We start from the raw sequence: 16,009 nt of genomic DNA, 5'->3' as shown, positions 1-16,009 counted from the left end.
TTTGCCCCTTTGAGTCTCTGCTTCTCTCTGTGAAGGTGAAAATAATAATTGTACCATAGCTATCCCTCAAAGATGATCCCCAGTGTGCCGCACCTGGTTCCCTTCCCATATTGAATCTGACCTGTGACCAGTTTCAGCAGTAGCATGAAATAGAAGTGACACCATGCCAGTTATAGGCCTAAGAAGCCTTGATAGCTCTTGCACTTTGGGAAGCTATGAGCCACCATGAGGGAAGTCTATAGCTCAAGACTTCTATAGCTATGGAGAAGAAAGACTCTACCACCCCAGCTGAGCCCAGCCTTTCAGCCAGTCCTGCCCAGGCAGGACTATGTGAATGAATCTCTCATGTTCCAGCTTCTGAAAGCAGATGAGCCCCAAATCATGAAAAATATTAATAAAAGAGTTGTTGCTCATGGACGGGACTGGAAGAGATTATGCTGAGTGAAATAAGTCAAGCAGAGAGAGTCAATTATCATATGGTTTCACTTATTTGTGGAGCATAACAAATAGCATGGAGGACAAGGGGAGATGGAGAGGAGAAGGGAGTTGAGGGAAGTTGGAAGGGGAGGTGAACCATGAGAGACTATGGACTCTGAAAAACGATCTGAGAATTTTGAAGGGGTGGGGGGTGGGAGGTTGGGGGCACCAGGTGGTGGGTATTGTAGAGGGCACGGATTGCATGGAGTACTGGGTGTGGTGCAAAAATAATGAATACTGTTATGCTGGAAAAAAAAATAAATAAATAAATTTAAAAAAAAAAGAGTTGTTGCTTAAGCCACTAAATTTGGGAGTGGTTTGTTAAGGAACAATAGATAAATGAGACAAAACATATGAGGTTATTCTGAAGATCAAATTCCCCCATAGTGAATGGCCTATAGGTAAGCATTAATTCTAGAGTAGCTATTACAAATGATTAAAAGTGTAACTATATGATCTTAAGTTCTATAAATGCAGAATAAACACACACACACACACACACACACACACACACACACTCCACATATAATACTGGAAACAACCTAAATCTTCAAGATCAGGGAAGGGATTTAGCAAAGCATGATCCACCTGCTTGGTGAGAAAGTACAGAGCCATTTCAAAGGAAAACAGTAAACGCTGTAGAAAACATGGCACAAGTTCATGTAACAGATGAAAAAAAAATAAGAAGGCAGGATGAAATTAGTTTCTGCCCACACTGTGACTATATAAAGTATGTCTGAATAAAGACAAGGATGGAAATGGCCCTGTGCTTTGTGGGTGGGATTTGTTTATTCATTTCTCATACTTTCTTTTTGCTAAAATACTGTGAGGTGGTGGTAGAGGGACTATAACACTTTTCCCAAAAATTTCCTTAATGTTATTGCAATTGTACCTTTTTTGTAATGAAGCTTCTAAAAAGAAGAAAAAGAACAACAACAACAAAAAAAAAAAAAACAGTGGGTGGCAGAGAGGACCTGAGATGGCTTTGGCTCTGGTGAGTGGGGAAGGTGCTGTTCTGGGTGAGGGGAGCAGAATGGGTCTTGAGGACAACTACATCATCACCCACCATTGGAAGGAGCTCCAACGGTTAGGAAGAGATATCACTCCTTTGTAACTTTCGTTTTATTATTATTATTTTTTATTATGTTATGTTAGTCACCATACAGTACTTCATTAGCTTTTGATGTAGTGTTCCAAGATTCATTGTTTACATATAACACCCAGTGCTCCATGCAATATGTGCCCTCCTTAATACCCATCACCAAACCAACCCAACCTCTCACTCTCAGTTTGCTTCTCAGAGTTCACAGTCTCTCATGGTACATCTCCCACTCTGATTCCCCCCACCTTCATTTTTCCCTTCCTTCTCCTAATGTCCTCTATGCTATTCCTTATGTTCCACAAGTAAGTGAAACCAGGTGATAATTGGGTTTCTCTGTTTGACTTACTTCACTCAGCATAATCTCCTCCACTTCCATCCATGTTGATGCAAGATTTGGGTATTCATCCTTTCTGATGGCTAAGTAATATTCCAGTGTATATATGGACCACATCTTTATCCATTCGTCTGTTGAAGGGCATCTTGGCTCTTTCCACAGTTTGGCTATTGTGGACATTGCTGCTCTGAACTTTGGGATGCATATGGCCCTTCTTTTAAAGGACAGAGGTATTTGTCTTGGTTGTCCAGTCCCCTGGGGCCAGTGTTCAAGGCAGAAAAGCCACCCAGTAATAAAGAGGATACATTTGGTGGGAGCATTCCTTGTTCAGCATTTCTCCTGCACCACCTCCAGAGTGGGACCCAGGGGTCCTCAGGAAGTCGAAAACTAATAAAAAACTAATGATGTGCTGTATGCTGACTAATATAACATTAAAAAAAATTTTAAAAACCACATCATCTGTTCTTGCCCCACTGCCTAAGTCATTTCTTTATGGTTGGCCTAGCTGGACCAATCAAGGTTCATATGGATGAGGAATGTGGGAAGAAAGGAAATGAGTGAGGAGAGAGACACAGAAACACTTGGCAACAATTCCAAGTATCTACCAGGGAGGTAAAACAGGGGTGCACCATTCTCTGGATAAAACACTTACCTAGCACTTCTGGTGCAAAAGAATTGCATGTATTTTATCTCCTTTAATCCTTACAACCAAGTTGTAAGTTTATCCTCATTTGACAGTTTCCTGAGACTTAGAAAGACTCAGTAACTCCCAGGGTGGCCCACGTCACCAACAGGGAGCAAGAATGAGAACGTGAGTATACCTGAACCAAAGTCCATGTCTCTGGCTGCCCCATTTGGAATTAGGGTCCAGCCAATCCAAGGCCAGGCAAAGAGGAAATACAGAAGAGAAGTGCTGTACTATGTCAGGGGAATAATCCAAGGATATCTCCACCTACTTCCCCCACACTTCCCTTTTGAGCCTCTTTCCCCAGAGTTCCTGTGGGGTGTGCAGCTGTGCAGAAGGGCTGTGCAGACCAGCATAGGAAGTGGTGTGGTGGCTTATCCACATGAGGCAGAAGGGGGAACTTACACCACTGTCCGGATCCCCGTGGCTGTAAATGTGAGACCATCCAGCTGGACAATGAGATCCACCAGGCTCTGAGGGTTTGAGGTACTCTGGAATTCGGTGAAGGTAAAGTGGATCTTCATGCGGTTGGAGTACTGTATCAGGGAAAACTGCAAAGGAGAAGAGGAATGCCTTGGGGCTCAGGAGTTATTCTTTAATAAACTTTTTATTTTGGAATAACTTTGGATTTACAAACAACTTTCCATGTGTCTTTGAGGCTAAAACCCAGGGGAAATATGGCCCAAAAAGAAACTAGAAAATCAAAACCAAATGATGCTTCTTTCAGAGTTTGCAAGGAATAACCTTTCCTACCTCAACATTTCTTAACTTGGACTTTAAAAAAATTTCATAACATGTGAAATCAACTTATAGACTACATTTTCTCACTTCTCAAGAATTTCTACATACATATGCACAAATTACTGGGAAATAAGATAAATCATGAATTACATGGAAACATAATAAAGAAATCATTAATTATTTGCCCAAGTTATCTTCAGTCTAATTTCACAGCAAAACTATTTTTGCAATCCTTTCAATGCTTTTAAATAGGAAAAAAAAAAAAACGTATTTCCTAGGCCATGTGGGGACATATCAAATGCCATGCGGGAATTCCCTCAGGTCAGGACTCAAATCAGCCCTGTACTAGGACACTAGTCTCATCATGGCATAGGTCCCCTAAGCTAACCCCTAGCAATACCAGGCTTCCTACTAGGTTGGTCTTCCCAAGGCAGCTGCCACCCCCTCCTCACTTCCCAGATCTTGGGGACCCAGACTCACCAGGGTGTTGGTGCCTTCAAACTGTCCCATCACCGCTCTGACAAAGTCCTTCATCTGCTTAAAGTCATTTTGGACAATGCTGCCAGAACCATCAATCAGGAAGACAATGTCCATCTCTTGACTTGGACACTCTGTAGAGAAGAAGGAAGGAATCAGAGATGTCCGTGTGGGTCCCAGCCATCTCCCAGGGTCCAGAAACCCTTCCTGCTCCACAGAGTTAAGGGTCCATTCTTGGCCTAGGAATCAATTCCCAGCCAGTTTCCACACTTTCCATGGAGGAGGCCCAAATCCGTTGCCCAAAATTTAAGAAACAAAACAAATGACTGAAGAAAAAAAGAGAGAGAGAGAGAGACAGAGAGAGAGAGAGAAAAAGAAGGGAACAGACTCTTAACTGAAGAGAACAAACTGATGGTTACCAGAGAAGAGGTGGTTGGGGGATGGGTTAAATAAGTGATAGGGCTTAAGGAGTGTACATGTTGTGATGAGCACCAGGCGATGTATGGAATTGTTGAATCACTATATTGTACACCTGAAACTAGTATAACACAGTATGGTAACTATACTGGAATCAAAATTAAAACTTAATTTTAAAAAAAGACTTCTAAACTAAAAAAAAAAAGAAATCAGTTGCCCCAGCACCCCTACCCCCACCCCGCAGAATCCCTTGCTTCCCTCCTTCCACAAGGTCTAGAAAGGAGAGAAAGAAGTAAAAGACAGAGGCAAGATGGGTTCCTTATTCAACTACTCAACAAATAGTTATTGACTACACACTAGGAATGTCATAGAGCATGAGGGAAAGGCAATTTAGCAAAGTGATTCAAGTGTGCATTCTGAGCATGCTGGGCTCAAATCCCAGCTCTGCCACCTACTAGTGGTGAATTCAGGCAACTTATTTAACTACACTGGGCTTCAGTTTTCCCATCTGTAAAATGGGACAATAAAATAGCAGTGCCTAACACTTGGGGTAGGCTAAAAGTGTTGATGTGTACCTAAAATACTTAAGACAGGGCCTGGCCCCCCATAGCTGTTATGGAGATTAGCTGTTATGACCATCATCACCGTGTGCCAGGCATTGTTCCAGGCACAAGAACATACCTGCAGCAGATGCTAAGGTTTGCCACCAAGAAGACACACGCCCTTTCAGGACAGAGGTCCTTATTATCAGCTACAGGGAGTAGTTGTGGATGCCTCCCAGATGATAACTCAGGAGATACCTTGCCCAAGATTACAACTCCTGCTCCTGGGGGCGCCCTGCATCCAGCCATGTTGCAAGCTCCTCTGGATTGGCTGAGGAGCCCAACTTCTTTCACTGCCCAGTCCCGCTTCCTTCACACTCTAAGAACTATTGTTCCCAAGAGTATTCCCAAATGAACCCCAGAGTCTATTTCTCAGGAAACTTGGTCTAAGACCATAGCTTGAAAAAGGATATCACCCCCGCCCTCATGGAGTCCACCATAATGGAAAATCACACCTCAACCCATAAACAAATAAGACACTTCACATTGACCCCAAACTCACATAAGTGTTTGTGGTCTGTGTGAAGGACACAGTTGATACCTCCACCAGTGCCCCACATCCTGTGTTGCTCCCCAGGTGGTAGGAGATCAGCCACCACAGACAGTAATGAAGCTTGATACTGAACTGTGGAAGCTGGCCTCTTGGCACTGAAATAAAAAATAAAAAAATACTGGGTTGCCTGGGTGGCTTAGTTGGTTAAGCAGCTGCCTTTCGCTCAGGTCATGATCCCAGCGTCCTGGGATCGAGTCCCACATGGGGCTCCTTGCTCAGCGGGGAGCCTGCTTCTCCCTCTGCCACTCTGTCTGCCTGTGCTCACTCTCTCTCTCTCTCTCTCTGACAAATAAATAAATAAAATCTTTTAAAAAAATCAAAAATACTTTCTTCTTGCTCCCCACACCTCCCCCATCCCATCTATGCAACCAGCTGGTGCTTCAACCCTGCTGAGAAGAAATGGAAGACCACTTCCCTCCCTGCTTTCTTTTTTAATTTAAATTTATTTAGCCAACATATAGTACATCATTCGTTTCAGATATAGTGTTCAATAATTTATCAGTTGTGTATAACACCCAGTGTTCATCACATCATGTGCCCTACTTAATGCCCATCACTCAATTACCCCATCCCCTCCCCTACCTCCCTTCCAGCAACCCTCAGTTTATTTCCTATAGTTAAGAGTCTCTCATGGTTTTTCTCCCTCTCTGATGACTTCCCATTCTGGTTTCCCTCCCTTACCATTTGATCCTCTGTGCTAAGTATACTCTTACATTCTGCCACCCACCTCTCCTCTGTTAACCACCAGTTTGTTCTCTACAGTTAAAAGTCTGTTTTTTTTTTTTTTTCTGAATTCTTGACCAGGAAATTCAGCCCCACACATGGCAGGCCAAGAAGCCCTCACTGCATCCCTCCTCACCCAATGTCCCCACAGCTGGGTAGCTGAAGTCCCCATCCCCACATCTTACACTTGTGCTCATTTTGTTAGCTGCACCACAAAACCACCCCTCATATCCTCTCTCAGGCCACGATGGTGGCAAGTTCTCTCAAAATATCATTTCTGTGGCGCCTGGGTGGCTCAGTGGGTTAAAGCCTCTGCCTTCGGCTCAGGTCATGGCTCCAGGGTCTTGGGATTGAGCCCCTCATCAGGCTCTCTGCTCGGCAGGGAGCTTGCTTCCTCCTCTCTCTCTGCCTGCCTGTCTGCCTGCCTCTCTGCCTACTTGTGTTCTCTGTCCATCAAATAAATAAATAAAGTCTTTTAAAAATATCACTTCTGTTTCTTATTCCTTTTACTATCTTCACTGGGCTTCCAATAGCAAGCACCAGGCTATAGCTGAGCACCTTCTGAAAAACAGACCAAATCAGTCAGGTGAGGTTGGCTCCAGGTCTCAGCTCTGTCACTTCCTAACAGCAGGAACTCAGCTCTCTGAGCTTCAGTTTTCTTGCTTGTTAGACAGGACCATCCTACCTACCAGCCCGGATCTTGTGAGGTGCAATAAAAATGCACCAGTCATCAGGCATTGTCTGGCTACAACTGAGGTAGTCACTTCTACCTCTACTCAAACTTGATTTGCCTACACCAGGCTTACACGCCTGTGTTCCGTTTTCATCAGGCATCCCACCGCATGAGTCATGGAGACATCTAGGAGAAGAGACTTACCTCCTAGTGCTTAAATGCCACATAGCCTCCCCTGGCTGCACAGATATCCCAGGCAAGTCATGGTATCCCCAAGACTCCTGGAATCCCACTCTTTACTCTCTCTGTCCCCTTTGTAGACTCTGCTCTCAGAGTTTGGGGGGAGGCCTTTCTGTTGCAGCTCTAACCTTTGCCTAAAAGCCCACCATGCCTGGCATCATTGCTTCTTTAGTCTAAAACATTGCTCCCAGTCAGCACCTTGAGTGGCCCCTGTCCCTGACTTGGAGCCCATTATCTCCTCCTCCTAGTGCTAACTCATGGTCCTAGCTAGAAGGTCAGTCATCACGGTATTCACATATTATGTGTTGGGCAGAGGTCGCAACACTTTATATATATTAAATCTTTTGATCGTCACAACCACCTTAATTATTCAGACCCAGTTTACCAATGAGGAAATTAAAGCCCAGGAAAGTACACAGAAGACAAACTCATTCAGATTGACGCTCAGAGTTGCTACTCACTGTCTCTGGCACCATTCTTTGCAGAAAGCATCGTTGCTCGCAAAACTGTGCATCACAGTTTCCATGGCCCTACCATTTGCTCCCCTTAGAAGCTCAGCAGTGAACGATCCAAACAGCCTCCTTCTTGGACCCTATACAAGGATCTATGATCCTCACCACATTTTCAAAACCCAAGGTCTTTCTTCTGAAAGCCCAGAAAGCATGCTGAACTTGTTGACACCTGTGAGGCCCTCATGCCTCCTGCAGCCAGCACTCTGAGACTCTCTTCTGCCTCACCAGAACTTTCTCCCCTTGACTAGCTTAGACTTCTTCTGTGAGCTTCCCTCCCTTCCTGGTCAGACCATGTTCCCAGACATTCTTGGGCTTGCTGAGGCCTCTGGGAAGGGGCCATGGACACAGGAAGCCAAGACCAGAGTTGTGTGCTTTGCCCACTCTTCAGAGCCAGCATGTACTCACATAGAATCACTGTCTCTGTAGGGACCTACCTGGCAGGGAAGTAGGCATGGTCCAAATGGTCTGCAGGTGGGAGCCCAACAGGAAGCAGAAGCCTTCTGCATACATATTCTCCCCACAGGCCCTGTGCATGGTGGGGCCACAGGCCTAAGGGCAGAGACCTGTGTGAACAAGGGGGTCCCCAGAACTTTCCATACTCTTCTTCCAGTCCCAGCCTTCCCTAGCCCCTGCTCCTCCCCTCGTCACCCTCCTATGACCCAGGGAAACTTACCAGCAGCCAGGAGCGATTGGTGCAGGTTGCCAGGGACAGGCCCAGGGACATGTTCATGACCTCCGGGGGTGCTGAGAGGGCAGATACACATGATCATTCATGGGCATATCCCCATTCGTGGGGAGAGTTAGGGCTAGAGGCCAAGGAGGGAGCACTGCAGTAGAGGAGGACTGAGGGCCACAATTCCGGGGTAGAGTCACTCACTGTGCAGTGGTATGGGTTGACATAGGCCAGTGGCAGCCACACAGTCGTACAACCGTCCTGTTTGGTTGACCGCCACCACCTCCAGGGGGGCTCCCACCACGAGTCTGTAGGCACAAACATGACATATAGTTGCAGGAAGGGTAAGGGCACAGGGCACTTCATGTGAGGAAGTATCACTGTGTAACAGGGAAGTGAGACTTTGAGAGGGAAGCTCTTGGCATTTGCCACTCATGAAGCTTTAAATAATGGGGCCTGAGTTCAACCCACATGTGTCAAAGGACCATGCTGGGCTCTTTCTTTGTTTGTGTGGGGGTATACATAAATAAATGTGTATTTATATACAAAAATGGTTTTAGTGGTTTGTTTTTTTTTTTTTTTCAGCATTCACCAAAAATAAAACTATCCAATGCAAAACAGAATTTCCCAACCATGGACAAGAGCATTTAGTTTTTGAGATGCCATCATTCTGAGCCACCCAAGAAATAGATCACCTCAATTTAAACAGAAAAATCTGCTAAAGCCATAAGTTACCAAAACAAATAGATGATCCTGTAATTAATTGGACAGTTTTAATATCAATAATTTAAGTTGGACAATTTAAAACCACAGTATTTGGGGAGGGTATGTGCTATGGTGAGTGCTGTGAAGTGTGTAAGATTAACAATTCACAGACCTGTACCCCTGGGGCTAATAATACATGATATGTTAATAAAAAATAAAAAGAAACAAAAAAATAAAACCACAGTATCTGAATTCATATCAAAATCTATAGTCATATAAGTGCAACAATTTCTGCAAAACTCTTTGAAAGGAGAGAATTAATTTTGAATTAAAAAGTTCTATTTACCAACAATCTCTCCTCTCAAATGAAATAACTAAATAAATGTTTGTGTCTTTCAATTAATTGCCAAGCAAAGGAACCCAGGGTAGGGGAGCTGAAGATGTTCTACACCTTGATCTAGGCAGCAGTTACCTGGCTATATACATATGAAAAATTCATTGAGTTGGACCTTTCAAGTTTGTGCACTTCAGTTTATGAGCTCTGTATTTCAAAACAAACAAAGGAAAAAGCAAACTCTGGCACCTGACACTTGCTTCCATGTCCCAGCCTGCCAGCTGTATGAGGAGGAGGGATGGATGTACATGTAGAACTCAGTGACCTCAAAATGCTACTTCTTGCCCAGCTGAATCTTCCTGTATTCTCAGGCTCATTGCCAATGTCACCTACTCTGTGAATTTCCTGGAATTCCCTCTTGGGTTTGATCTCTCCCTTCCTGTGCCTCCCAGACTTTGGTTATGCTTGGAATTCCCTCTTGGGTTTGATCTCTCCCTTCCTGTGCCTCCCAGACTTTGGTTATGCTTGGATCACATGGTAACTTCAACATCTTGAGTCCCTGGGAGTCACTGGGACCTGAGACTGTGCGCTTCTGGAGGCAGGGTGAGGTACATAACTTGCCTGTCCCAGAGTGTAATAAAGATTTGGGGCCTCTTGTTCATGGGGAAAAAAGGTTTTTTTTTTCCTCCCCCCCCCCTTTTTTTTTTTGTTTTCTGTTCTTCTTCTCCTCCTCTTCTTCCTCCTCCTTCTTCTCCTTCCTCCTTCTCTTCTTCTCCTTCTCCTTTCCTTCTCCTTCTTATCCTTCTTTGCAATTTGCCTCTCTACCTGTCCTGGTATTTCCTTTTTTCTCTTTAATGTTGCATTCCCTCAGCCACAGGGATACTCATGGGACAAGTGAAAACCCCCATAAGACTAGGTGAACTGTGCACCTGAGCCAACCCTGACCTTGTTCAGCTCATGCCAGGGACTGAGGGTGGCAGCTGAGAAACATTCCCCAGAACGCTGGGCTGCATGTGAGCCAAGGCTTTAACCCACAGCACATCTCCACTCTCCTATGAATTTAACTTATAATATACAAATGCTAAGATTAAATTATTAACATTTTCAAAAGGAAGACTGCAAAACATTACTTCAAGCACCAGGGTGACTGTACTGGTCATATGTACTGATCACTGAAGAACAGATTCAGGACCTTCCTCCTGAAGTATTATCTTGTCCAGAGTTTGTGGTCCTTCTTGGGATTGTGAATAGTTAGTAGTAGGGGTGTCATGGGCCTTGGAGGAACGGTGGACAGGCTTCTTGCCCATGCTGTCCTTCCTCCAGGACACCTCCTAATCATGCCATGTTCAACCATTTGCCTGCAGGTGGAAGGAATAGAGGTAAGGGAGTGGGTATGGCCTACCTAGATCTGTCAAACTGGGCCACACTCTGTCCAAAGCTAGCTCCATCCTCTTGAAATATCACGGGCTCCTCCACATCCAAGTTGAATCCATGACAAGAAGCCAGGACTGAGGAATATGGAAAGGGAGGCAGGGGTAGGAAGAACCATCAGAAGAGCCTCATCTGCTCTGGACCCCTGACTTCTTGGGATCTTGATGCCCACCCCAATTCAGCTCATGTGCCCAGAAGAAGGGTGTTCTCTTTTTCTTTGTTTCCTGATTTGCCATCTACATGGCTCCTATTTCTCTCCCTCAGAAATAATTAAGCCATAATACAAAAAATGACAATCCAGAAAAATGCCCCCTCCAGGACATTTCATAGGACATCCACAATCTGAAATTAGGCCTGTCACCTCCTGGTCTCTTAGATCAGGCATGTCCCCTAAAGAGAAAGTGACCATGTAATTTATTTTCTAAACTGAGACCTTCTGTGAGTGAAAGGGGCACCATTAATAATTACAGCAGGGTCATTCGGACTGGACCAGGCAAACCAGGGCATATGGTTACCCTTCTTAAAGACTGTCCTGCTCCATCTTCTCATTATACAGAGACCCTAAGGTCCAGGCTAGGGAACAGACTGAGAATTTTATTTGTAAATTTGATAATTTGTAATTTTATGTTTTCCATGTTCCCCTCTCTTGGTGTTAGGCTCTAAGAGGGCAAGGATTGCAATAGTCTTGTGTGGTGCCTGGTACAGTGCCTGGCCCTTAACAAATGACTAATTACTATTTGTTGACTGGCCTAAAACTGCATAACAAGTCACTGATACAACCAGGATTCCAACCCACTCTTTGACCCTTGACATTCTCCTCTCTGGTGACTAAGCTCAAAACCTCAGCAGATGACCCTCTACATTTCAAGGGCTTTTCCCAACACCCTTACTCCCAAGCAACATTTCTACTAACCATTTCTACTAGAATTCCCAGTCTCCGGATTGAGGCGTCAACTCCAACCCACAAAGTAAGGAAATTCTAAGGAGTTAAAGCATAGGCCCCGAAATGACGGGTAGCGTCCAGACACTTGAACCCTAGGGTTCTAAGGAAAAGGCCAGATGTTGAAGGTGCTGTAACCCTACTATAGTCATATGCAAGGGAGCTTCACATCCTATATCTTCCTTTCAAAGAATGATTCTGTTTCTGAGTCTGGAAACAGGCTCTATGACCTGACAAGTAAGAGGGTGCCAAGGGTCTCAGACTCAAATACCTCAGAGGCCAGGCAGGTGACATCAGTAACTGAAGTGGGTAAGTGTGAGCACCAGGAATTACTGGAACTACTGGTACTTACAGTCTGTGGCCCCTTTAAAGGAAGAAGCCATTACCAAGCTCTAGTGTTCAGAGCTCTAGACCTTACAATCTCTCAAGAGAAGCTGACAGTCTAGACTTCTGTGTGGAATCTGATTTTTAATAGACACACAAGTGATTTCAAATGACACGTGGATGTGGTCCTGATACAGTTTTCAATTTCTGGACTATTCTTTTGGCAACAGCGGGACAACATACCTGAAATCAAGACTTGAAGGACATGAGGGACCAAGGAGGTGATATCCACCATTTCCCCTTCCTCGTGACTCCTATGGCCTTCACCCTGAGGCCCTGGGGCAGAGTCTTGTCCCCCATACCACACACCAGAATCCTCACAGGAGGAATTGTGGAGAGGGAGCTCAAGCTATTCCCAAGCGTAGCCTATAAGTCCAACTTCTCTCTCTTTGCTCAGGTTATGACCTTCCCCTGATTCCAGGCCATTCCTCCTTCCACACAAGACTGGACACTAGGGTCCTCCCCTGTTCTCAGCCCCTCCAGAGAGATATATGAGCTAACCACCAGCCCCAGCCTGTCCTACCAGATGGAAAAGCACCCCCCCAGGCTTCTTCCAGCCCTGAAAGCCCCCACTCACCACCCAGAAGGAGCACAATTCCAAAAGCCATCACAGAGCCTGCATCGAAGAAGAAGTGAAGAGCTGAGCAGTAGAGCACCAAAGGACACTCAGTGCCCTGGGGGAGAGTTAAAACACTGACTCAGAGCCTTGAGGTGACAGAAGGAAGGGTGCAGTCAGGAAGTTCTCAGTTAATCATAGAACAGAGGCAGGGGCAGGAGGCCAAAGACGCCCTTGGGGAAAATCTCCCATACTTTCCCACCACCATCACCTCTGCAAATCTGGCTTCCTTTTCCAGGGCCTGGTTTTCCCATAAGACCACCTTTCCCCAGCCCTTGAGACCCAGTTAGTATCAAGGGAACCTAGGATCCGTCTGGGGCCTCAGAAACCAGACTGCATATAAGTGGAAGGGATGAAATAGATGGTTACAGAGGCCCTACTGTATGAATACGAGCCTGGAGAGAGGCAGACCTCCACCTCAGATAACAGTGCTGGATGGGGGATAGCATAAGTGAGGGTGTTGTTTAAAAAAGCAGTGTGGTGTGGTGCCACACCACAATGTGGTGCCATAAACAATGAATCTTGGAACACAGAAAAAAATAAAATAAAATTTAAATAAATAAATAAATAAATAAGCAGACTCCATCAAGAGATAAATGAAAAATCAAATGGGTAAATAGACTTAGTAGTCAAATCGACTGACTGACTAGTCAGCAATAAAAGAGAACAGACTACAGATACATATAACAACATGGATGAATCTCAACTTTGTCATAAGTAAAAGCAAGTCAGACACCAAGCTACGTAATGTTTGACTACTTTCAAACAAATAGGAAAAACTAATCCATGAGGATAGAAATAGAACAGTGATTGCCACCAGTGAGGTGGAGAAGGAACTTCTAGCACTTGTTAAATTTAACATTCAACCCTTGCTATTTTAATATTTAATAACAATACTTTAAAAAATTTGTTAAATGGGAGAAGGGTAGATAATGGGTAGTTGTTATTTATTCTCTGTAATTTTCTGTGTGTTTTGAATATTCTACAATTAAGCATATATGAGTGTTTCTCAAAAACTTGAAAAAAGGTACAAAGTATAAAAGCCCAGGAATAGACTTAGAAGGGTAGAATACATGACAAAATCCCTAACTATGGCATATTATTTTAAGTATACTTGTGACAGTTATTTAAACACCTAAAATGCAAGTTACATGTCAAGTATAGACAATGCAAAATAGTTTTCTAGACAAAAGTTTTAGCTCAGTTTTCTTGAGCTTATATTTAAGGAAGAGAAAAAATTAACTAGATACTGGGAAGGGCATTGATGCTGGGAATAGGGCCAAAGTTTATGATTGCTGGTTTTAAGGCTGACTTCCCTACTTTCTGCTGAGAATGTCAAGGTCAAGTTAAGCTTGGGCTAAGGAGACCTAGCAAACAGCACCCATGCATCTATTCCATGGATCTGTAATCTTCTCTGTGTTTAGAACCACAAAGTAAAACCATATGATAATTGACTTTCTCTGCTTGACTTATTTCACTTAGTATAATCTCCTCCACTTCCATCCATGTTGATGCAAAATTTGGGTATTTATCCTTTCTGAGGGCTGAGTAATATCTCATTGTGCATATGGAGCACTGGCTGTTATACACAAACAATGAATCATTTAACATTACATCAAAATTGTGTAATGGTGTACTGTATGGTGACTAACACAATTAAATCAATCAATCAATTAATTAATCAATTAATTTTAATTTCTTTTCAGTGTTCCAGAATTCATTGTTTATGCACACACCCAGTGCTCCATGCAATACTTGCCCTCCTTAATACCCAGCCCCAGGATCACCCATCCCTCCACCCCCTCCCTTCCAAGACCCTCAGTTTGTTTCTCAGAGTCCACAGTCTCTCATGGTTCATCTCCCCTTCTGATTTCCCCCAATTCATTTTTCTTTTCCTTCTCCTAATGTCCTCCATGTTATTCCTTATGCTCCACAAGTAAGTGAAACCATATGATAATTGACTCATTCTGCTTGACTTATTTCACTCAGCATAATCTCCTCCAGTCCCATCCATGTTACTACAAAAGCTGGGTATTCATCCTTTCTGATGGCTGAGTAATATTCCATTGCATATATGGACCACAACTTCTTTATCCATTCGTCTATTGAAGGGCATCTTGGCTCTTTCCACTGTTTGGCTATTGTGGACATTGCTGCTATGAACATTGGAGTACCTATGGCCCATCTGTATCTTTGAGGTAAATACCCAGTAGTACAGTTGAAGGGTCATAGGGTAGCTCTATTTTTAATTTTTTGAGGCATCTCCACACTATTTTCCAAAGTGGCTGCACCAGCTTGCATTCCCACCAACAGTGTAAGAGGGTTCCTCTTTCTCTACATCCTCTCCAACACTTATTGTTTCCTGCATTGTTAATCTTTGCCATTCTAAGTGGTATAAGATTGTATCTCAGTGTGGTTTTGATTTGAATTTCCCTGATGGCTAATGATGATGAACACTTTTTCATGTGTCTTTATTGGAGAATTATCTGTTCATGTCTTCTGCCCATTTTATTTTGACATGACTTTATAGATCTTGGATATCAGCCCTTTTTCTGTAGTGTCATTTGCAAATATCTTCTCCCATTTCATGGGTTGCCTCTTTGTTTTGTTGAATGTTTCTTTTGCTGCGCAGCTTTTTTTTTAATATTTTATTTATTTATTAGACAGACAGAGATCACAAGTAGGCTGAGAGGGAGGCAGAGAGTGGGGGGAAGCAGGCTCGCTGCTGAGCAGAGAGCCTGATGTGGTGCTCAATCCCAGGACCCTGGGATCATGACCTGAGCTGAAAGCAGAGGCTTTAACCCACTGAGCCACCCAGGCACCCTCACAGCTTTTTATCTTGATGAAGTCCCAAAAGTTCTTTTTTTTTTTTTTTTTACTGGATGTTAACTAACTGGAATTTTTAAAAAATTTTTATTTATTTATTTTTTAATTTCTTTTCAGTGTTCCAGAATTCATTGTTTATGCGCCACTCCCAGTGTCCCATGCAATACGTGCCCTCCACAATACCCACCACCAGGCTCACCCAACCTCTCATGCCCCTCCTCTCCAAAACCCTCTGTTAGTTCCTCAGAATCCACAGTCTCTCATGGCTTATCTCCTCCTCCAATTTCCCCCAACTCTCTTCTGTCCATCTCCCCATGTCCTCTGTGTTATTACTTATGCTTGCTTTCATTTCTCTTGCCTTTGAAGATGTGTCTTGAAAGAAGCTGCTGTGGCTGATGTTGAAGAGGTTACTGCCTAGGTCCTCCTCTAAGATTTTGATGGATTCCTGCAACACGTTGAGGTCTTTCACCCATTTAGAGTTCGTCTTTGTGTATGGTGTCACAGAATGTTCGGGTTTCATTCTTCTATACGTAGCTGTCCAATCTTCCCAGCACCAGTTATTGA

The 16,009-nt window shown here is 43.9% G+C and overlaps 1 protein-coding gene across 3 annotated transcripts in view; it reads right to left on the bottom strand.

Moving 5' to 3' along the window:
- LOC125090667 (integrin alpha-D-like) overlaps positions 1–12,699 on the bottom strand; it is a 36,396-nt gene extending 23,697 nt beyond the window's left edge. For all 3 annotated transcript variants that reach the window (XM_047713557.1, XM_047713555.1, XM_047713556.1), the window contains exons 1-7: positions 12,581–12,699; positions 10,651–10,756; positions 8,414–8,517; positions 8,210–8,280; positions 7,971–8,085; positions 3,820–3,950; positions 3,004–3,149 (exon numbers count right to left, since the gene is read on the bottom strand). In XM_047713557.1, the coding sequence (XP_047569513.1) occupies positions 3,004–3,149; positions 3,820–3,950; positions 7,971–8,085; positions 8,210–8,280; positions 8,414–8,517; positions 10,651–10,756; positions 12,581–12,611 (704 nt within the window). In that variant the 5' untranslated portion in view covers positions 12,612–12,699. The remainder of the gene's footprint in view (positions 1–3,003; positions 3,150–3,819; positions 3,951–7,970; positions 8,086–8,209; positions 8,281–8,413; positions 8,518–10,650; positions 10,757–12,580) is intronic.
- Positions 12,700–16,009: the final 3,310 nt, after the last annotated feature.

Source organism: Lutra lutra, chromosome 18 (assembly GCF_902655055.1).
Source record: "Lutra lutra chromosome 18, mLutLut1.2, whole genome shotgun sequence".
NCBI classification, from domain to species: Eukaryota; Metazoa; Chordata; class Mammalia; order Carnivora; family Mustelidae; genus Lutra; species Lutra lutra.
The sequence above is the reverse complement of the archived record's forward strand: the minus strand, read 5'-3'. Positions and strand labels throughout refer to the sequence as shown.